Source organism: Oncorhynchus kisutch, linkage group LG3 (assembly GCF_002021735.2).
Source record: "Oncorhynchus kisutch isolate 150728-3 linkage group LG3, Okis_V2, whole genome shotgun sequence".
NCBI classification, from domain to species: Eukaryota; Metazoa; Chordata; class Actinopteri; order Salmoniformes; family Salmonidae; genus Oncorhynchus; species Oncorhynchus kisutch.
The window spans coordinates 7,591,164-7,613,403 of NC_034176.2; the positions used below are offsets into that span (position 1 = coordinate 7,591,164).

Consider the following 22,240-nt stretch of genomic DNA (forward strand, 5'->3'; position numbering starts at 1 on the left):
CCAGTACAGAGTCAGTGTGGAAGCTATATACAGGGGGTACCGGTACAGAGTCAGTGTGGAAGCTATATACAGGGGGTACCGGTACAGAGTCAATGTGGAGGCTATACACAGGGGGTACGGAGTCAGTGTGGAGGCTATATACAGGGGGTACGGAGTCAGTGTGGAAGCTATATACAGGGGGTACGGAGTCAGTGTGGAGGCTATATACAGGGGGTACGGAGTCAGTGTGGAGGCTATATACAGGGTATTACGGTACAGAGTCAGTGTGGAGGCTATGTACAGGGGCACCGGTACAGAGTCAGTGTGGAGGCTATATACAGGGGGTACCGGTACAGAGTCAATGTGGAGGCTGTATACAGGGGGTACTGGTACCGAGTCAGTGTGGAGGCTATATACAGGGGGTACCGGTACCGAGTCAATGTGGAGGCTATATACAGGGGGTACCGGTACAGAGTCAGTGTGGAGGCTATATACAGGGGGTACCGGTACCGAGTCAGTGTGGAGGCTATATACAGGGGGTACCGGTACAGAGTCAATGTGGAGGCTGTATACAGGGGTACTGGTACCGAGTCAGTGTGGAGGCTATATACAGGGGGTACGGGTACCGAGTCAATGTGGAGGCTATATACAGGGGGTACCGGTACAGAGTCAGTGTGGAGGCTATATACAGGGGGTACCGGTACCGAGTCAGTGTGGAGCCTATATACAGGGGGTACCGGTACCGAGTCAGTGTGGAGGCTATATACAGGGGGTACCGGTACCGAGTCAGTGTGGAGGCTATATACAGGGGGCACCGAGTCAGTGTGGAGGCTTTATACAGGGGGTAGCGGCACCGAGTCAGTGTGGAGGCTATATACAGGGGGCGCCGAGTCAGTGTGGAGGCTATATACAGGGGGCACCGAGTCAGTGTGGAGGCTATATACAGGGGGCACCGAGTCAGTGTGGAGACTATATACAGGGGGCACCGAGTCAGTGTGGAGGATATATACAGGGAGCACCGAGTCAGTGTGGAGGCTATATACAGGGGGCACCGAGTCAGTGTGGAGGCTATATACAGGGGGCACCGAGTCAGTGTGGAGGCTATATACAGGGGGCACCGAGTCAGTGTGGAGGCTATATACAGGGGGTACCGGTACCGAGTCAGTGTGGAGGCTATATACAGGGGGTACCGGTACAGAGTCAATGTGGAGGCTATATACAGGGGGTACTGGTACAGAGTCAGTGTGGAGGCTATATACAGGGGGTACCGGTACAGAGTCAGTGTGGAGGCTATATACAGGGGGTACCGGTACAGAGTCAATGTGGAGGCTATATACAGGGGGTACTGGTACAGAGTCAGTGTGGAGGCTATATACAGGGTATTACGGTACAGAGTCAATGTGGAGGCTATATACAGGGGGTACCGGTACGGAGTCAATGTGGAGGCTATATACAGAGGGTACCGGTACAGAGTCAATGTGGAGGCTATATACAGGGGGTACCGGTACAGAGTCAGTGTGGAGGCTATATACAGGGGGTACCGGTACAGAGTCAGTGTGGAGGCTATATACAGGGGGTACCGGTACAGAGTCAATGTGGAGGCTATATACAGGGGGTACCGGTACAGAGTCAATGTGGAGGCTATATACAGAGGGTACCGGTACAGAGTCAATGTGGAGGCTATATACAGGGGGTACCGGTACAGAGTCAGTGTGGAGGCTATATACAGGGGGTACCGGTACAGAGTCAGTGTGGAGGCTATATACAGGGGGTACCGGTACAGAGTCAATGTGGAGGCTATATACAGGGGGTACCGGTACAGAGTCAGTGTGGAGGCTATATACAGGGGGTACTGGTACAGAGTCAGTGTGGAGGCTATATACAGGGGTACCGGTACAGAGTCAGTGTGGAGGTTATATACAGGGGGTACCGGTACAGAGTCAGTGTGGAGGCTATATACAGGGGGTACCGGTACAGAGTCAGTGTGGAGGCTATATACAGGGGGTACCGGTACAGAGTCAATGTGGAGGCTATATACATGGGGTACCGAGTCAGTGTGGAGGCTATATACAGGGGGTACCGGTACAGAGTCAGTGTGGAGGCTATATACAGGGGGTACCGGTACAGAGTCAGTGTGGAGGCTATATACAGGGGGTACCGGTACAGAGTCAATGTGGAGGCTATATACAGGGGGTACCGGTACAGAGTCAGTGTGGAGGTTATATACAGGGGGTACCGGTACAGAGTCAGTGTGGAGGCTATATACAGGGGGTACCGGTACAGAGTCAGTGTGGAGGCTATATACAGGGGGTACCGGTACAGAGTCAATGTGGAGGCTATATACATGGGGTACCGAGTCAGTGTGGAGGCTATATACAGGGGGTACCGGTACAGAGTCAGTGTGGAGGCTATATACAGGGGGTACCGGTACAGAGTCAGTGTGGAGGCTATATACAGGGGGTACCGGTACAGAGTCAATGTGGAGGCTATATACATGGGGTACCGAGTCAGTGTGGAGGCTATATACAGGGGGTACCGGTACAGAGTCAGTGTGGAGGCTATATACAGGGGGTACCGGTACAGAGTCAGTGTGGAGGCTATATACAGGGGGTACCGGTACAGAGTCAATGTGGAGGCTATATACAGGGGCACCGGTACCGAGTCAGTGCCAATATAAATTGCCCGGTATATAATATAAATTGGGTCAATATAAATTGCCCGGTAGCGATTTTTAGGAATTGTTCAGCAGTCTAATGGCTTGGGGGTAGAAGCTGTTGAGGAGCCTTTTGGTCCTCGACTTGGCGCTCCAGTACCACTTACGTTGCGGTAGCAGAGAAAACAGTCTATAACTTGGGTGACTGGAGTCTCTAACAATTTGATGTGCTTTCCTCTGACACCACCTATTATATAGGTCCTGGATGACATGAAGCTTAGCCCCAGTGATGTACTGGGCCATTCGCACTACCCCCTGTAGCGCCTTACGGTCAGATGCCGAGCAGTTGCCATACCAGGCGGAGATGCAACCGGTCAGGATGCTCTCAATTGTGCAGCTGTAGATCCTTTTGAGGATCTGGGGGGCCATGTCTTTTCAGTCTCCTGAGGGGGAAAAGGTTTTGACGTGCCCTCTTCACGACTGTCTTGGTATGTTTGGATCATGATAGATAATTGGTGATGTGGACTCCAAAGAACTTTGTCTTGCTCACATTGACGGAGAGGTTGTTGTCCTGGCACCACACTGTCAGTTCTCTGACCTCCTCCCTATAGGCCGTCACATCGGTGTTGGTGATCAGACCTACCACTATTGTCGTCAGCAAACTTAATGATGGTGTTGGAGTGGTGTTTGGTCACACAACCGTGGTGAACAGGGAATACAGGAGGGGACTAAGTACACGGCCCTGAGGGGCCCCAGTGCTGAGGATCAGCGTGGCAGACGTGTTGTTGCCTACTCTTACCACCTGGGAGCGTCCCATCAGGAAGTCCAGGATCCAGTTGCAGAGGGAGGTATTTAGTCCCTGAGTCCTTAGCTTAGTGATGAGCTTCGTGGGCACTATGGTGTTGAACGCTGAGCTGTAGTCGAAGAACAGCATTCTCACATAGGTGTTCCTTTTGTCCATTTAGGCAGGTTACCTTCACTTTCTTGGGCACAGGGACTATGGTGGTCTGCTTGAAACATGTAGGTATTACAGACTCGCTCAGGGAGAGTTTGAAAATGTCAGTGAAGGCACTTGACAGGTTAGCACATACTTTTAGTACACGTCCTGGTAATCCGTCTGGCCCAGAGACTTTGTGAATGTTGACCTGTTTAAAGGTTTTCTTCACATCGGCTACCGATAGTGTTATCACACAGTCATCCAGAACAGCTGGTGCTCTCGTGCATGCTTCAGTCTTGCTTGCCTCGAAGCGAGCATAAAAGGCATTTAGCTCATCTGGTAGGCTCGCGTCACTGGGCAGCTCATGTCTGGGTTTCCCTTTGTAGTCCGTAATAGTTTTCAAGCCCTGCCACATCCGACGAGCGTCAGAGCCAGTGTAGTAGGATCTTAATCCTGTATTGACACTTAGCTTGTTTGATTGTTTGTCTGAGGGCATAGCGGGATGTCTTAGAAGCTTCAGGATTAGTCTCCCGCTCCTTGAAAGCGGCAGCTCTAGCCTTTAGCTCGATGCGGATGTTGCCTGTAATCCATGGCTTCTTGTTGGGGTACTGTATGTACGTACAGTCACTGTGGGGACGATGTCATCGATGCACTTACTGATGAAGCCGATGACTGAGGTGGTGTATTCCTCAATGCCATTGGATGAATCCAGGAACATATTCCAGTCTGCGCTAGCAAAACAGTCCGGTTGTGTAGCATTCGCGTTATCTGACCACTTCCGTATTGAGCGAGTCACTGGTACTTCCTGCTTTAGTTTTTGCTTGTAAGCAGGAATCAAGAGGATAGAATTGTGGTGAGATTTGCCAAATGGAGGGTGGGGGAGACCTTTGTATGCATCTCTCTGTGTGGAGTAAAAGTGGTCGAGGATTTTTTCCCCCTGGTTGCACATGTGACATGCTGGTAAAAAAATTGGTAAAACTGATTTAAGTTTGCCTGCATTAAAACCCCGGCCACTAAGAGCACCGCTTCTGGGTGAGCATTTTCTTGTTTGTTTATGGCCTTATAGAGTTGGTTGAGAGCGGTCTTAGTGACAGCTTCGCTTTGTGGTGGTAAATAGACGGCTATGAATAATACAGATGAGAACTCTCTTGGTAGATAGTGTGGTCTACAGCTTGTCATAAGATACTCTACCTCAGGCGAGCAATACCTCAAGACATCTTTAATATTAGACATCACGCACCAGCTGTTATTGACAAAAAGACACACACCCCCACCCCACGTCTTACCAGAGGTAGTGTCTCTGTTCTGCCGGTGCATGGAAAATCCCGCCAGCTCTATATTGTCCGTTTCTTCGTTCAGCCACGTCTCGGTGAAACATAAGTTGTTATAGTTTTTAATGTCCTCCCATGGCTCATCACCACAATCTCTGTATCTCCCCTAACCCCTGATTTCTGATCAGCCTTCTTTTGCCCAGGTCCAACCTAGATTATCATAACCTTAAAGGGAAAGTCCACTTAAAAACAATAGTTTGGTATTTATTTTATTAGTCCACCATTGATACAGTACCAAAATGTTTTGCATTGTCAAGTTTTCAAGATGTTGGACTCTCAAGAATCAAAATGCATCGTGATGATGTGGTTGGTGACACTTTGCTGATTATTTCCAGGGATACACAACATCCTAAAATATATGTAGATATATTTTTTGAACAAATACTATATTTCCCTTGACGTAGTGATGCAGCATGTAAAAAATGGCTCAACATATCCCACTCTCCCCTATGGTCACTGCTCACCAGTTACTTATGCTAAATGAACCCTTGCTGTATCTCTTATGTTGAACAGAAAAGGTTTGTATGTTTGCCTATAGTCCATGAACTGTACTGAAGCATTGTCAGAAGGTTTTGCCATGGCCCATGCCTTACTTCTCTGTAGTATTGTCATAGTGTGTGGTTGGACAATTCCTTGGTCAGTACTCACAGGGGCAGTAAGGCTACAACAGTAAGGCTTCCTTTTAGCCGTTCAGTGGTATCTGTCCTGTTCTGGTTCGGTCCGGTCCGCCATTAAGACTTCCTGCTATTGTGGTGCGTTATCAGCAGTTAGTCTAGGCTTTCTGTCACTACAGGTTTTAGCTACTGTATGTGTTATCATACTTGGTCATAAAAGTGCCTTCTTAGAGAGAGTCAAATGAAATCCAAATCAAATATTATTGGTCACATACACATGTTTAGCGGATGTTATTGCGGGTGTAGCGAAATGCTTGTGTTTCTAGCTCCAACAGTGCAGTAATATCAAACAAGTCAAATCTAACAATACACACAATCTAAAGGAATGGAATTAAGAATATATAAATATTTGGAAGAGCAATGTCAGAGAGGCATAGACTAAGATATAGTACAATAGAATAGAATATAGTATATACTGTACATATGAGATGAGTAATGCAAAATATGTAAACATTATTAAAGTGACTAGTGTTCCAATTATTAAAGTGGCCTGTACGGCAACTACACCGCCCGCAACCGCAGGGCACTACAGAGGGTGGTGCGGTCTGTATAGGACATGTATAGGACAGCAGCCTCTAATGTGATAAAACCTGTTTTCAGTCTCTCGGTCCCAGCTTTGATGCACCTAGCGGGTTGAACAGGCAGTGGCTCGGGTGGTTGTTGTCCTTGATGATCTTTTTGGCCTTCCTGTGACATCGGGTGCTGTAGGTGTCCTGGAGGGCAGGTAGTTTGCCCCCGGTGATGCGTAGAGCAGACCGCACCACCCTCTGTAGTGCCCTGCGGTTGCGGGCGGTGTAGTTGCCGTACCAGGCCGTGATACAGCCCAACAGGATGCTCTCAATTGTGCATCTGTAAAATTTTGTGAGGGTTTTAGGTGCCAAGCCAAATTTCTTCAGCCTCCTGAGGTTGTTGCGCCTTCTTCACCACACTGTCTGTGTGGGAGGACCGTTTCAGTTTGTCAGTAATGTGTACGCCGAGGAACTTTAAGCATTCCACCTTCTCCACTGCGGTCCCGTCGATGTGAATAGGGGGGTACTCTCTCTGCAGTTTCCTGAAGTCCACGATCAGCTCCTTTGTTTTGTTGATGTTGAGTGAGAGGTTATTTTCCTTGCACTACACTCCTAGGGCCCTCACCTCCTCCCTGTAGGCTGTCGTGTCATTGTTGGTAATCAGGCCTACTATTGTTGTGTCATCTGCAAACTTGATAATTGAGTTGGAGGCATGAACACAGTGTCTCACTTTATGTGGTAGTTAGTGGGTAACTGGGTTAGTAATGTAGATATTGTGTGTATGTATGTGTAACAGATATGTAACAATAATGACAACATCTAATGCAGCCATTGTGAGTTTTGTGTGACCTTACAGCCATGTGAAGAGGGCCTTTCCTCTGACACCGCCTGGTATAGAGTTCCTGGATGGCAGGAAGCTTGGCCCCGGTGATGTACTGGGCCGTACACATTACCATCTGTAGCGCCTTGCAGCCGGATGCCGAGCAGTTGCCATACCAAGTGGTGACGCAACCAGGATGCTCTCGATGGTGCAGCTGTAGAACTTTTTGTAACACTTCAGCAATAGAGCCCTTAGTAAAGCTGTCCTTGAAAGAAAAAAAATGCACACAAAAGATTCCTTCTTGGTCAGGTTTCTTTGTGTTCCTGTGGTGAAGGTGGGCTGAGGTGGGCTAACCACATACACAGGCATGCTCTACTTCCAAATCTCTCTCTCTGTCTCACACACACACACATAGGCTATCATCTTTCTCATTCCTCAGCAGCCTTGCCTCTCTGTGCTCTTGCTGTGAGTATGTGTGGAAGCTGGAAGCTTTAATAAACTTAACATTTCATAAATTAACATTTTGACCTTTAGAATTAAAGCATGATCAGACCTTATGAAGGATGTGATTATATGATCACTCTGGAGGAATATCTGACATTATCCTGCTGACATTATCCCACTGACATTATTCTGCTGACATTATCCTGTTGGCATTATCCCGCTGACATTATCCCGCTGACATTATCCTGCTAACATTATCCTGCTGACGCTATCCTGATGACATTATCCTGGTGAAATTATCATGCTGACATTATCCTGTTGACATTATCATGTTGACATTATCCTGCGGACACTATCCTAATGACATAATCATGCTGCCATTATCATGCTGCCATTCTCCTGCTGACATAATCATGTTGACATTATCCTGATGACATAATCATGTTGACATTATCCTGATGACATAATCATGCAGACATTATCCTGATAACATTACCATGCGGACATTATCCTGCTGACATTATCATAATGACATAATCATGCTGACATTATCGTGCTGACATTATCCTGATGTCGTAATCATGCTGACATTATCCTGATGGCGTAATCATGCGGCCATTATCCTGATTACATTATCATGCTGACACTATCCTGATGACATATTCATGATGACATAATCATGCTGACATTATCCTGCTGACATTATCCTGCTGACATTATCCTGCTGACATTATCATGCTGACATTATCCTGATGATATTTAAAGCACTAGAGTGGGTGTGGTTGGATAAAATCAGCTCCTCCTCATTGCTTTAACAATGTGCCCTGTTTGGCAACGGACCACAGACTGGGATGGAAAATGTGTAGTGGTTTTAGGGGCCTGTATAGTTGTCTTCAGGAGGCTGTTTAAATAAGGGGACTATTTGACTTTGGTGTATTTGGGGGGCTTTACACAATGAATAGATGATAGATGGAAGGTAGGCTTGAAGTTGACACTGAAAGGAGCTTGTGTTTGTGTGTGTGTGTGTGTGTATGTGTGGTGTGTGTGTGTGTGTATGTGTGTGGTGTGTGTGTGTGTGTGTGTGGTGTGTGTGTGTGTGTGGTGTGTGTGTGTGTGTATGTGTGTGTGTATGTGTGTGGTGTGTGTGTGTGTGTATGTGTGTGGTGTGTGTATGTGTGTGGTGTGTGTGTGGTGTGTGTGTGTGTGTGTGGTGTGTGTGTGGTGTGTGTGTGTGTGTGTATGTGTGTGTGTGTGTGTGTGGTGTGTGTGTGGTGTGTGTGTGTGTGTGTGTGTGTGTGTGGTGTGTGTGTGGTGTATGTGTGTGGTGTGTGTGTGTGTGTGTGTGTGGTGTGTGTGTGGTGTGTGTGTGTGTGTGCGTGCATGTGTATTTTAGCAGACTTGGGCCTCTGTGTGTCTCTGATTTAAAACACACATTCTTAAATACACACGCGTGTGCTATAAATATGTCCAGAACTGAGATCACCATGACAGCCAATCCTGAGAGGCGGTTCCCACGGGAGACCAGTATGAAAAAAGTGTCAAATTAAATTAAATGAAAATGTATGCACTCACTAATCTAAGTTGCTCTGGATAAGAGAGTCTACTAAATGACTAAAATGTCAATGTTAACTGACTACACACACTGGCTGGTTGGGTGTTATCATCCCTGATACTGGCTGGCTGAGTGTTGTCATCCCTGATACTGTCTGGCTGAGTGTTGTCATCCCTGATACTGTCTGGCTGAGTGTTGTCATCCCTGATACTGTCTGGCTGAGTGTTGTCATCCCTGATACTGTCTGGCTGAGTGTTGTCATCCCTGATACTGTCTGGCTGAGTGTTGTCATCCCTGATACTGGCTGGCAGAGTGTTGTGTCATCCCTGATACTGGCTGGCAGAGTGTTGTGTCATCCCTGATACTGTCTGGCTGAGTGTTGTCATCCCTGATACTGTCTGGCTGAGTGTTGTCATCCCTGATACTGTCTGGCTGGGTGTTGTTATCCCTGATACTGGCTGGCAGAGTGTTGTGTCATCCCTGATACTGTCTGGCTGAGTGTTGTCATCCCTGATACTGTCTGGCTGAGTGTTGTCATCCCTGATACTGTCTGGCTGAGTGTTGTCATCCCTGATACTGGCTGGCTGGGTGTTGTTATCCCTGATACTGGCTGGCTGAGTGTTGTGTCATCCCTGATACTGTCTGGCTGAGTGTTGTCATCCCTGATACTGTCTGGCTGAGTGTTGTCATCCCTGATACTGTCTGGCTGAGTGTTGTCATCCCTGATACTGGCTGGCTGAGTGTTGTTATCCCTGATACTGTCTGGCTGGGTGTTGTCATCCCTGATACTGGCTGGTTGGGTGTTATCATCCCTGATACTGGCTGGCTGGGTGTTATCATCCCTGATACTAGTAGCTGATGTGAGGCAGCATGTAGTGTTTGGTAGTAGCTGATGTGATGTGAGGCAGCATGTAGTGTTTGGTAGTAGCTGATGTGATGTGAGGCAGCATGTAGTGTTTGGTAGTAGCTGATGTGATGTGAGGCAGCATGTAGTGTTTGGTAGTAGCTGATGTGATGTGAGGCAGCATGTAGTGTTTGGTAGTAGCTGATGTGATGTGAGGCAGCATGTAGTGTTTGGTAGTAGCTGATGTGATGTGAGGCAGCATGTAGTGTTTGGTAGTAGCTGATGTGATGTGAGGCAGCATGTAGTGTTTGGTAGTAGCTGATGTGATGTGAGGCAGCATGTAGTGTTTGGTAGTAGCTGATGTGATGTGAGGCAGCATGTAGTGTTTGGTAGTAGCTGATGTGATGTGAGGCAGCATGTAGTGTTTGGTAGTAGCTGATGTGATGTGAGGCAGCATGTAGTGTTTGGTAGTAGCTGATGTGATTTGAGGCAGCATGTAGTGTTTGGTAGTAGCTGATGTGATTTGACACACACACACACACACATTCTTTTTATGGATATTTTGAAGGGGCACCTCCCATTGTCACGGGTGTCATTGGAAGTGGACCAAAGTGCAGCATGGTGAGCGAGCATTTTATTTTTATTTTTATTTAAACAAACGAAAGCAACAACCGTGAAGCTTACAGGGCTACGTGCCACAAACAAAGTTAACTACCCACCCTGAAAGGAGGGGGAAAAAAAGGGCTGCCTAAGTATGGTTCCTAATCAGAGACAACGATAGACAGCTGTCCCTGATTGAGAACCATACCCGGCCAAAACAAAGAAATACAAAAACATAGAAAAAGGAACATAGAATGCCCACCCTAGTCACACCCTGTATAATAGACAGCTGTCCCTGATTGAGAACCATACCCGGCCAAAACATAGAAATAAAGAAACCTAGAAACCAAAAAATGGAACATCACACCCTGACCTAACCAAATAGAGAAACAAAAAGGCTCTCTAAGGTCAGGGCTCGACACCCATTGACTCACCACCACCTCTCCCTCCCTGTATGAAGGGAAGAGGTCAAAGGTTGAGGAGGCTGATGAATACACAGACAGATGGAAAGGATATGTTGATTATATTGAGAGAGAAGGGTATATAATGAGAGAGAGAGAATGCAGAGTAGAATTAGGCAGAAACAAACTAATTATCAACATCCAGAAAAGAGACGTTAAATTCTACAACCACCTAAGAGGAAGCGATTTCCAAACCTTCCATTACAAAGCCATCAACTACAAGTAAAATCTCTCCCAAATGTTCCCAAGCTGGGCTTGTAATTGGCACTGGACACCTCATTGGGTACTTTAACTCCAAAACACTCCCCCATGAGAAGCAGAAGTATCTCATTTAGGATGTTTCGTCCTGGGATGATACTGTCTGTCTGTTACTTGTATTCAGGGGTTGTTAAATTAAGTGAATGGGTATTTTAGTCCACAACTAACCCTGTTCTCTCCCATCCCCAGATAAATACCATGCGTAGATGAAGAGCGTGAAGAAGAGGCAGAAAATATGTCGTTCTTTGGTCTAAACTATGCCAAGAAGAAAGAGAATGGTAGGGAGCTGCTGGGAGTCTCCGGACTTGACTGCGCTCATGACATTTCATATTTAGAAATTTGCCGTTGGTTTAGAGATACTTTTGTATATACAGTGTGTGTGAACACCCATTCAAATGACTGGATTTGGCTATTTCAGCCACACCCGTTGCTGTCCTGTTCTCAATTCAATTCAAGGGGCTTTCTTGGCATGGGAAACATGTTTAAATTGCCAAAGAAAGTGAAATGGATAAACAAAAGTGAAGTAAACACAACAGAAAATATTACATTCACACAAGTTCCAAAAGAATAAAGACATTTAAAATGTCATATTATCTCTCTCTCTCTCTCTCTCTCTCTCTCTCTCTCTCTCTCAGAGTTGGAGAGGAGACTGAGGGCAAACGACAGAGAGTATAACCTCTCCTTCAAGTATGCGGTGAGTTTAGTGCATGTATGCTCTTGTGTGTTGAGTTAGTCAACTGTGACCAGACTATACATGTCACTGTCTGGTTATTATCATGCTGCTGGCAGGCTGCCAGGGGTCTGGTCTTGTCTGCTATGCTCTTGTCCGGTCTGGTTTGCTCTGCTCTGGTTCGCTCTGGTCTGGTCTGATTTGCACTGGTCTGTTCTGTTCTGGTCTCCTCTGGTAGCTTACCAAACTTGCTAACTGCCTGGAACTCAGCACTCTGCCTGGAACTCCCTCGAAATCACTCTGACATCAATGCAAATCTTCTCAAAAGTCTAATCAAACACTTCGTGAGAGCCCATGAGCTCATGTGGCACAACATTTCTATGCTAGGCTATGCTAGGCTATGCAATTGCGTGAGAAAACAGATTGATGGCCTCTATTAAAAAGAGGAGGATCCCATCAGCTTTCTATAGGCTAGACCTACTATATTTATTTCTCAACTTTCCTAATATTAAGCACATTGCTTTTCTGTACAACAGGAGTATAGCCCACCTGGCTTGCATGAAAATGAACCAGGTGTAAAGCGTCCTCCAGTTGCTATTTAAGTGCATAGATGACATCTTTTTTTCACACTTGCCCCTGTTTCGAGAAAGGTGCATGATCATTTTTGTGACTTTTTCAAATCATAGTCCCACTCCTCATGCAGCCTAGCCCATAGGCCTATATGTTTTGATAAGGTTGGTATCACAACTAAAGGTGCAAAATAACTTCTTAACATGAAGCACATGAATTCACTTTACAATGGGTGTAGAGTCTAACTGGCGTACATAAGCTTCAGGAAGTTTGAGGATGATCTTTTTCACCTTAAAAAAATGCACCTTTATAATCAAAGCATTACCTGCATCATCACATTTGTGGTCACTTTGGATAATGGTGTTTTCCCGTTAATGGAACATTTGCGCTTATAGCCTACTGCCATGTGCTTATAGCCTACTGCCATGTGCTTATAGCCTACTGCCATGTGCTTATAGCCTACTGCCATGTGCTTATAGCCTACTGCCATGTGCTTATAGCCTACTGCCATGTGCTTATAGCCTACTGCCATGTGCTTATAGCCTACTGCCATGTGCTTATAGCCTACTGCCATGTGCTTATAGCCTACTGCCATGTGCTTATAGCCTACTGCCATGTGCTTATAGCCTACTGCCATGTGCTTATAGCCTACTGCCATGTGCTTATAGCCTACTGCCATGTGCTTATAGCCTACTGCCATGTGCTTATAGCCTACTGCCATGTGCTTATAGCCTACTGCCATGTGCACAAATAGCCTCATAGTTTATCAACATTTTAAGCTAAATGTTCTGATCTGATCTTCATTTGTTTTACTTATAAGGCCCTTCTTACATCAGCTGATGTCACAAATTGCTGTACAGAAACCCAGCCTAAAACCCCAAACAGCAAGCAATGCAGGTGTAGAAGCACGGTGGCTAGGAAAAACTCCCTAGAAAGGCCAGAACATTGCGTAACATTCAGAAACCTTTTTTTGATACTAGCGGCTGTATTCATTTGGGATCTATCGCATTCCACAACTGTCCCAGAATAGAGCTGTGTTCGAATACAGTACTCATACTATCTGAACTTACGTTACACTTGGCTGACAATTTGTTAGCTACGCTATCCTTATGAACCGCATAGCATATCATTACAGCACTATGTACCGGTATGTTAGCTAGCTACCTAACGTTAGTTGGCTACTAATACATGAAACTTGCCAGTATATTAACTACATATATGCTATCTAACTAACTATCCAACTGTGTGTTCGTAAATTGCGTTTCACTCTCTGACACTGGAAGTTCTGGCCAAGATCTGAGCATTTTGATCTCACAATGGCAGTAGAGCACCTAACTGGCTAACATTGGCTAGCTTGCTATCTACTTCCAGACACATAATGAGAGAACACCTCACTCTGACCATTTTACTCTCCCTAGCAGAGCTGTTTAGGCTGTTTTCATGTTGTCCAGAGTGTTGGTGACTGTAACTGTCTGCTGGCAACAATTTAATTATGCTTTTTTTGTCAATGTTTACTGACACCGTCCATATTCAGCGGGTGTTCGTAAATTCATCAGTTATTCTGTGCTCTGGCACACTCAGACGAGAGTGCTTTGAAAATCAGAGTAGATAGCCAGAGTGACTTTACAAACACAACCTATTGACTTGATTATTCTTATCATTCTTAGCTTTAGCTAAGTGGTATAGTTATTGTGTGTTGTCAATGGACATTGTTAATGAAGTCCTAAGATGTCCAGCTAGTCATTTGTTATGCTAACAAGCTAGCAAGAAGTTGCATAGCAACAGCATCAACATCCGGTAAACAGGCGAAGCGCTAGTACGCTCCACTGAAAGAATACCATTTGTTTACATATATTAAAATGAACTAATAGTGTGTAGTGTATACTGATTAAGTATGTAGTATACAGTATGTTAGTATGGGTATTAGAACACAGCTTCTGTTTGGAGTATTTCTTTCTCCCACAGAATAGGTAAACTTTTGTACTATTGTGGATATTAGATTGACATAGGCTAATGCTTTTGCATTTTGCATTGTTGGCTGATGAAAAGTAAATGTGGACAGTTCTTCCAATATCTTCAATATGCACCTCGGAATTGGATAACGACGCGTGCAGTTGCGTCCGCCGATGTGTCTGTCTTCACTTGTAGCCTGTGAGAATGACCTGATCAGAGGATGGAGAGCCATGTGAGTGAGAGGTGCTTCGGTGCACGTAGCACGCAGGGAGAAGGGAATAAAACATTTTATATTCAGCCCAAGGGCACAATGGGGGGTATTAGGGCATTATGGTATGGTCTTGACCACTAAAGCTGTAGACACGGGGCACGAGGGACAGTCAGCCAGAGTGACGGGTACTCAAAAGAGTCTGACAGGAAGAGCAGTAGATGGAATACTGACTCCTGGTCCAGGGGATGTAACATCACGTGACCATCCCCCTGCCCTAGTGGATCCCGGATTCTGACGTAACGGACACCGTTGGCGATTGTGCCTTCCCTGGCCACGGTACAGACAGATCCCCAGGTGTATCCGTCTGCATTGTTCCGCCGTGGGAACACGTGTGACCTCTGCCTCCGTGGGTTCAGGCTCTGATGCCGAACACTCGCCGAAGGAGGGAGAGAAGTGATGGAGATGCCGACGCTCCCGGAGGAGGTTATCCAGACGGGAGGGATTGAGTGGAGGTTATCCAGACGAGTGGGATTGAGAGAAGGTTATCCAGACGGGAGGGATTGAGTGGAGGTTATCCAGACGGGTGGGATTGAGTGGAGGTTATCCAGACGTGAGGGATTGAGTGGAGGTTATCCAGACGGGTGGGATTGAGAGGAGGTTATCCAGACGGGTGGGATTGAGTGGAGGTTATCCAGACGAGTGGGATTGAGTGGAGGTTATCCAGACGAGTGGGATTGAGAGGAGGTTATCCAGACGAGTGGGATTGAGAGGAGGTTATCCAGACGGGTGGGATTGAGAGGAGGTTATCCAGACGGGTGGGATTGAGAGGAGGTTATCCGTCCAGGGTGAGGTTGTCATCTCGGCAGGCCAGTTCCGTCTGGACCTCCTTGTGCCTCTTCTAAATAACGTGCTGAACGCTGGCTCATTCCACCCACTGGAAGCTGCTACTGTCCGGAAGGTGAGCGCATACTCAGCAGCCGTCTGACTCCCCTGCTGGAGCTGAAGCAGACTTTCACCTCCCTCTCTGCCCGCCGCGGGATGATCGAAAATATACTTAAACAGAGCCATGAACACCTCATAAGACTCTAGCTCCTCCTCTCCTCTCCCAGGTGGCCGTAGCCCATTCCAATGCCTGCCCAGTCAGCAGGGAAATAACCATGGCAACCTTAGATCCCATCTGATGTGCGAAATAGAGGAAGCCACGGTATTTGGATGGTGTCCTGTCACTTTAAACTTCATAGGCATAATATGATCTCTTCTCCCTCCCTCCCTCCCTCCCTCCCTCCCTCCCTCCCTCCCTCCCTCCCTCCCTCCCTCCCTCCCTCCCTCCCTCCCTCCCTCCCTCCCTCCCTCCCTCCTTCCCCTCCCTCCCTCCCTCCCTCCTTCCCTCCCTCGCTCCCTCCCTCCCTCCCTCCCTCCCTCCCTCCCTCCCTCCCTCCCTCCCTCCCTCCCTCCCTCCCTCCCTCCCTCCCTCCCTCCTCCAGACTAATGCCATTAAGACGTCTAAGTACAACACGTTCAACTTCCTGCCACTCAACCTCTTCGAACAGTTCCAGAGGATCGCCAACGCTTACTTCCTCATTCTGCTGATACTCCAAGTGAGTGGAACACACACACACGCACACACGCACACACACACGCACACGCACACACACACACACACACTTTTAGCTAACATATAAATACTTATCAGGCCCATGTTAGTGCTGAGCAGATTGCTATGACTGATATGATTGATGTGATTCACAGAGTAAAGCTATAGTCAGTAAGAAAACAAGATATGACTGAGTGAAGTGTATTAAGATTAAGGAAGTGACGTACTCAGAACAGGAAGTTGACTTAGCATTTTAGCAAAGTCCCATTGTCATATACAGGGTCACACACAACACAACACATACCTGACCTAGAGAGAACTCATCACAGCTTACAGTATGGTAGAAACAACTCTGGAGACTAGTAGAGAGCAGAGCCATATACTGTACGCGTAGGTAGACCTCTGTCTTATGGATCTAGTAGAGGGCTTTCTGTCATCTATTCTGTCCTGTTCTGAACGTCTATGTGTAGGCTTGTTTCGTTCCCGTGTGTGTTTTTATCTGCATACTAACTGCATAGGTCGAGCTCATATCAGCGCCATTTACAACCAATACCAATCTCCCCTCCCTATCTTTTTTTTTGGGGGGGGGGGGTTATAATGAATGTGAGATTTTGTGTAGATTTATAAATGTTACCTAAGCATTTGTTGAATGTTGTGGATGTCCTGCGGTAGGTGATTCCTGCAATCTCCTCTCTGTCCTGGTTCACAACCGTGGTCCCTCTGGTCCTGGTGCTGTCTGTGACGGCTGTTAAAGACGCTACAGACGACATCGTGAGTATGAAGAGATAATTGGGGCTTCTCCACCCTCCTTACCTCTGTATGGGGGCCTTACCCACCCTCCTTACCTCTGTATGGGGGCCTTACCCACCCTCCTTACCTCTGTATGGGGGCCTTACCCACCCTCCTTACCTCTGTATGGGGGCCTTACCCACCCTCCTTACCTCTGTATGGGGGCCTTACCCACCCTCCTTACCTCTGTATGGGGGCCTTACCCACCCTCCTTACCTCTGTATGGGGGCCTTACCCACCCTCCTTACCTCTGTATGGGGGCCTTACCCACCCTCCTTACCTCTGTATGGGTGCCTTACCCACCCTCCTTACCTCTGTATGTGGGCCTTACCCACCCTCCTTACCTCTGTATGGGGGCCTTACCCACCCTCCTTACCTCTGTATGGGGGCCTTACCCACCCTCCTTACCTCTGTATGGGGGCCTTACCCACCCTCCTTACCTCTGTATGTGGGCCTTACCCACCCTCCTTACCTCTGTATGGGGGCCTTACCCACCCTCCTTACCTCTGTATGGGGGCCTTACCCACCCTCCGTACCTCTGTATGGGGGCCTTACCCACCCTCCTTACCTCTGTATGTGGGCCTTACCCACCCTCCTTACCTCTGTATGTGGGCCTTACCCACCCTCCTTACCTCTGTATGGGGGCCTTACCCACCCTCCTTACCTCTGTATGGGGGCCTTACCCACCCTCTTTACCTCTGTATGGGTGCCTTACCCACCCTCCTTACCTCTGTATGGGGGCCTTACCCACCCTCCTTACCTCTGTATGGGGGCCTTACCCACCCTCCTTACCTCTGTATGGGGGCCTTACCCACCCTCCTTACCTCTGTATGGGGGCCTTACCCACCCTCCTTACCTCTGTATGGGGGCCTTACCCACCCTCCTTACCTCTGTATGTGGGCCTTACCCACCCTCCTTACCTCTGTATGGGGGCCTTACCCACCCTCCTTACCTCTGTATGGGGGCCTTACCCACCCTCCTTACCTCTGTATGGGTGCCTTACCCACCCTCCTTACCTCTGTATGGGGGCCTTACCCACCCTCCTTACCTCTGTATGGGTGCCTTACCCACCCTCCTTACCTCTGTATGTGGGCCTTACTCACCCTCCTTACCTCTGTATGTGGGCCTTACCCACCCTCCTTACCTCTGTATGGGGGCCTTACCCACCCTCCTTACCTCTGTATGGGTGCCTTACCCACCCTCCTTACCTCTTTATGTGGGCCTTACCCACCCTCCTTACCTCTGTATGTGGGCCTTACCCACCCTCCTTACCTCTGTATGGGGGCCTTACCCACCCTCCTTACCTCTGTATGGGGGCCTTACCCACCCTCCTTACCTCTGTATGGGGGCCTTACCCACCCTCCTTACCTCTGTATGGGTGCCTTACCCACCCTCCTTACCTCTGTATGGGGGCCTTACCCACCCTCCTTACCTCTGTATGTGGGCCTTACCCACCCTCCTTACCTCTGTATGTGGGCCTTACCCACCCTCCTTACCTCTGTATGTGGGCCTTACCCACCCTCCTTACCTCTGTATGGGGGCCTTACCCACCCTCCTTACCTCTGTATGTGGGCCTTACCCACCCTCCTTACCTCTGTATGGGGGCCTTACCCACCCTCCTTACCTCTGTATGGGGGCCTTACCCACCCTCCTTACCTCTGTATGGGGGCCTTACCCACCCTCCTTACCTCTGTATGGGGGCCTTACCCACCCTCCTTACCTCTGTATGTGGGCCTTACCCACCCTCCTTACCTCTGTATGTGGGCCTTACCCACCCTCCTTACCTCTGTATGGGGGCCTTACCCACCCTCCTTACCTCTGTATGGGGGCCTTACCCACCCTCCTTACCTCTGTATGGGGGCCTTACCCACCCTCCTTACCTCTGTATGTGGGCCTTACCCACCCTCCTTACCTCTGTATGGGGGCCTTACCCACCCTCCTTACCTCTGTATGGGGGCCTTACCCACCCTCCTTACCTCTGTATGGGGGCCTTACCCACCCTCCTTACCTCTGTATGGGGGCCTTACCCACCCTCCTTACCTCTGTATGGGGGCCTTACCCACCCTCCTTACCTCTGTATGTGGGCCTTACCCACCCTCCTTACCTCTGTATGGGGGCCTTACCCACCCTCCTTACCTCTGTATGGGGGCCTTACCCACCCTCCTTACCTCTGTATGGGGGCCTTACCCACCCTCCTTACCTAATGACATCGCAATACCCCGTAATGACATCACAATACCCCATAATGACATCACAATACCCCGTAATGACATCACAATACCCCGTAATGACATCACAATACCCCGTAATGACATCACAATACCTCATAATGACATCACAATACCCCGTAATGACATCGCAATACCCCGTAATGACATCGCAATACCCCGTAATGACATCACAATAACCCGTAATGACATCACAATACCCCGTAATGACATCACAATACCCCGTAATGACATCACAATACCCCGTAATGACATCACAATACCCCGTAATGACATCACAATACCCCATAATGGCATCACAATACCCCGTAATGGCATCACAATACCCCGTAATGACATCACAATACCCCGTAATGACATCACAATACCCCGTAATGGCAAAGCAAAAACAGGTACATAATTGAAAATGTAATATCACATTTACATAAGTTTTCAGACCCTTTATTCAGTACTTTGTTGAAGCACCTTTGGCAGTGATTACAGCCTCAAGGCTTCTTGGGTATGAACGCTACAAGCTTGGCACACTTGTATTTGGGGAGTTTCTCCCATTCTTCTTTGCAGATCATCTCAAGCTTTGTCAGGTTGGATGGGGAGCGTCGTTGCATAGCTATTTTCAGGTCTCTCCAGAGATGTTCTATCGGGTTCATGTCTGGGATCTGGCTGAACCACTCAAGGACATTCAGAAGCCACTCCTGCGTTGTCCTGGCTGTGTGCTTAGGGTCATTGTCCCGTTGGAAGGTGAACCTTCGCCGCAGTCTGAGGTCCTGCGCGCTATGGAGCAGAGCGCTATGGAGTTTTCATCAAGGATCTCTCTGTACTTTGCCCCGTTCATCTTTACCTCGATCCTAACTAGTCTCCCAGTCCCTGCTGCTGAAAAACATCCCCACAGCATGATGATGCCACCACCATAGTTCAATCTTGGTTTCATCAGTCCTTTAGGTGCCTTTTGGCAAACTCCAAGCAGGCTGTCATGTGTCTTTTACTGAGGAGTGGCTTCCATCTGGCCACTCTACCATAAAGGCCTGATTGGTGGAGTGTTGCAAAGGTGGCTGTCCTTCTGGAAGGTTCTCCCATCTCCACAGAGGAACTCTGGAGCTCTGTCAGAGTGACCATCGGGTTCTTGGTCACCTCCCTGACCAAGGCCGTACTCCCCCGATTGCTCGGTTTTGCCGGGTGGCCAAGCACTATGAAGAATCTTGGTGGTTACAAACTTCTTCCATTTAAGAATGATGGAGGCCACTGTGTTCTTTGGGGACCTTCAATGCTGCATATTTTTTTTCTTAGCCTTCCCAGATCTTCCCAGAAATGTGGAAAAAAGGAAGGGGTCTGAATGCACTGTGTACATTTTCCCTTCTCTGTAATGATTTGTTCACCTTTGACCATCTGACCTTTAACCTTATTGCCTGAGTTGACCCCTGGTTAAGGGGGTTTTGACCTCTCAACAAGTGTTAGTGGTACAGACAGATCCACGCTGACAATATCCCGTTTTATTGGTGACACCTCTAGGTACCAAGGTTATTATAGTAAACTAAAACGGAAAGTTAAACTAATCACGAAAAAAATATTTTGTCAACTGAAAATAAAATGATTATCAAACCTGTTTGAAAAACCTTGCAAGGTATTTTACATGTCAGCCACATCACATGGTATATCAGTCAGACTGCACACTTGATGACATGGTATGCAACCATTGGTTGATTTGTCATTAATAAATCACATTTAAAAACATACCTGGAAATAAACAGAATTTTTTTAAAGTCATAGAAATAAAAACTCAACACTATAATAATCTTACTAGGTACACACACTCACATCACCTAACCCTTCTAAAACATCACCTAACACTTCTAGAACATCACCTATCACTTCTAGAACATCACCTAACACTTATAGAACATCACCTAACACTTATAGAAATCACCTAGCACTTCTAGAACATCACCTAACACTTCTAGAACATCACCTAACACTTATAGAAATCACCTAGCACTTCTAGAACATCACCTAACACTTCTAGAACATCAACTAGAGGAGTGTATTGTGTTGTGGTAGTAGAGGAGTGTGTTGTGTTGTGGTAGTAGAGGAGTGTATTGTGTTGTGGTAGCAGAGGAGTGTGTTGTGTTGTGGTAGTAGAGGAGTGTATTGTGTTGTGTAGCAGAGTAGTGTATTGTGTAGCAGAGGAGTGTATTGTGTTGTGGTAGTAGAGGAGTGTATTGTGTTGTGGTAGTAGAGGACTGTATTGTGTTGTGGTAGTAGAGCAGTGTATTGTGTTGTGGTAGTAGAGGAGTGTATTGTGTTGTGGTAGCAGAGAAGTGTGTTGTGTTGTGGAAGTAGAGGAGTGTATTGTGTTGGTGTTGTGGTAGTAGAGGAGTGTATTGTGTTGTGGTAGTAGAGGAGTGTATTGTGTTGGTGTAGTAGAGGACTGTATTGTGTTGTGGTAGTAGAGGAGTGTATTGTGTTGTGGTAGCAGAGGAGTATATTGTGTTGGTGTTGTGGTAGTAGAGGAGTGTATTGTGTTGTGGTAGTAGAGGAGTGTATTGTGTTGTGGTAGTAGAGGAGTGTATTGTGGTAGTAGAGGAGTGTATTGTGTTGGTGTACTTGGCTGGTGAGAGACAGTAGAGGTTCAGACTATTGTTAGTTAGACTGTCACTGCACTCCACACTCCTCTCTCTATCTCTCTCTCTCTAGCTCTATCTCTCTCACTGAAATCCTGCCTCTGGCTCTTATCTGTATTTCCATGGTTACCGTTGCCGTGTTGGTGGCAGTAATGTCATCATGTCATTGGTTCAGGAGTTGGGACTAGAACTTGTTTGTGTTTTTCTGTAGCTACATCCTTCTCTAGCTACTGTACCTCCTCTCCTTGAACTCATACACTTCTATTTCATGTTTATTTTCTCCATTCCTCCTTGCTCTGTCTCTCGCTTTGATGTTTATTTATTTATTTAACCAGGCAAGTCAGTTAAGAACAAATTCTTATTTTCAATGACGGCCTAGGAACTGTGGGTTAACTGCCTGTTCAGGGGCAGAACAACAGATTTGTACCTTGTCAGCTCGGGGGTTTGAACTTGCAACCTTCCGGTTACTAGTCCAACGCTCTAACCACTAGGCTACCCTGCCGCCCCTGTGGGTGTCTGTACTGTTTATCGTCTATACTTTTTATGTT

General features: G+C 47.3%; 1 protein-coding gene across 3 annotated transcripts in view; it reads left to right on the plus strand.

Moving 5' to 3' along the window:
- LOC109878290 (probable phospholipid-transporting ATPase IM) overlaps window positions 1-22,240 on the plus strand; it is a 72,989-nt gene that overhangs the window by 6,151 nt on the left and 44,598 nt on the right. For all 3 annotated transcript variants that reach the window (XM_031817002.1, XM_031817007.1, XM_031817006.1), the window contains exons 2-5: window positions 11,252-11,340; window positions 11,698-11,756; window positions 15,951-16,064; window positions 16,733-16,831. In XM_031817002.1, the coding sequence (XP_031672862.1) occupies window positions 11,298-11,340; window positions 11,698-11,756; window positions 15,951-16,064; window positions 16,733-16,831 (315 nt within the window). In that variant the 5' untranslated portion in view covers window positions 11,252-11,297. The remainder of the gene's footprint in view (window positions 1-11,251; window positions 11,341-11,697; window positions 11,757-15,950; window positions 16,065-16,732; window positions 16,832-22,240) is intronic.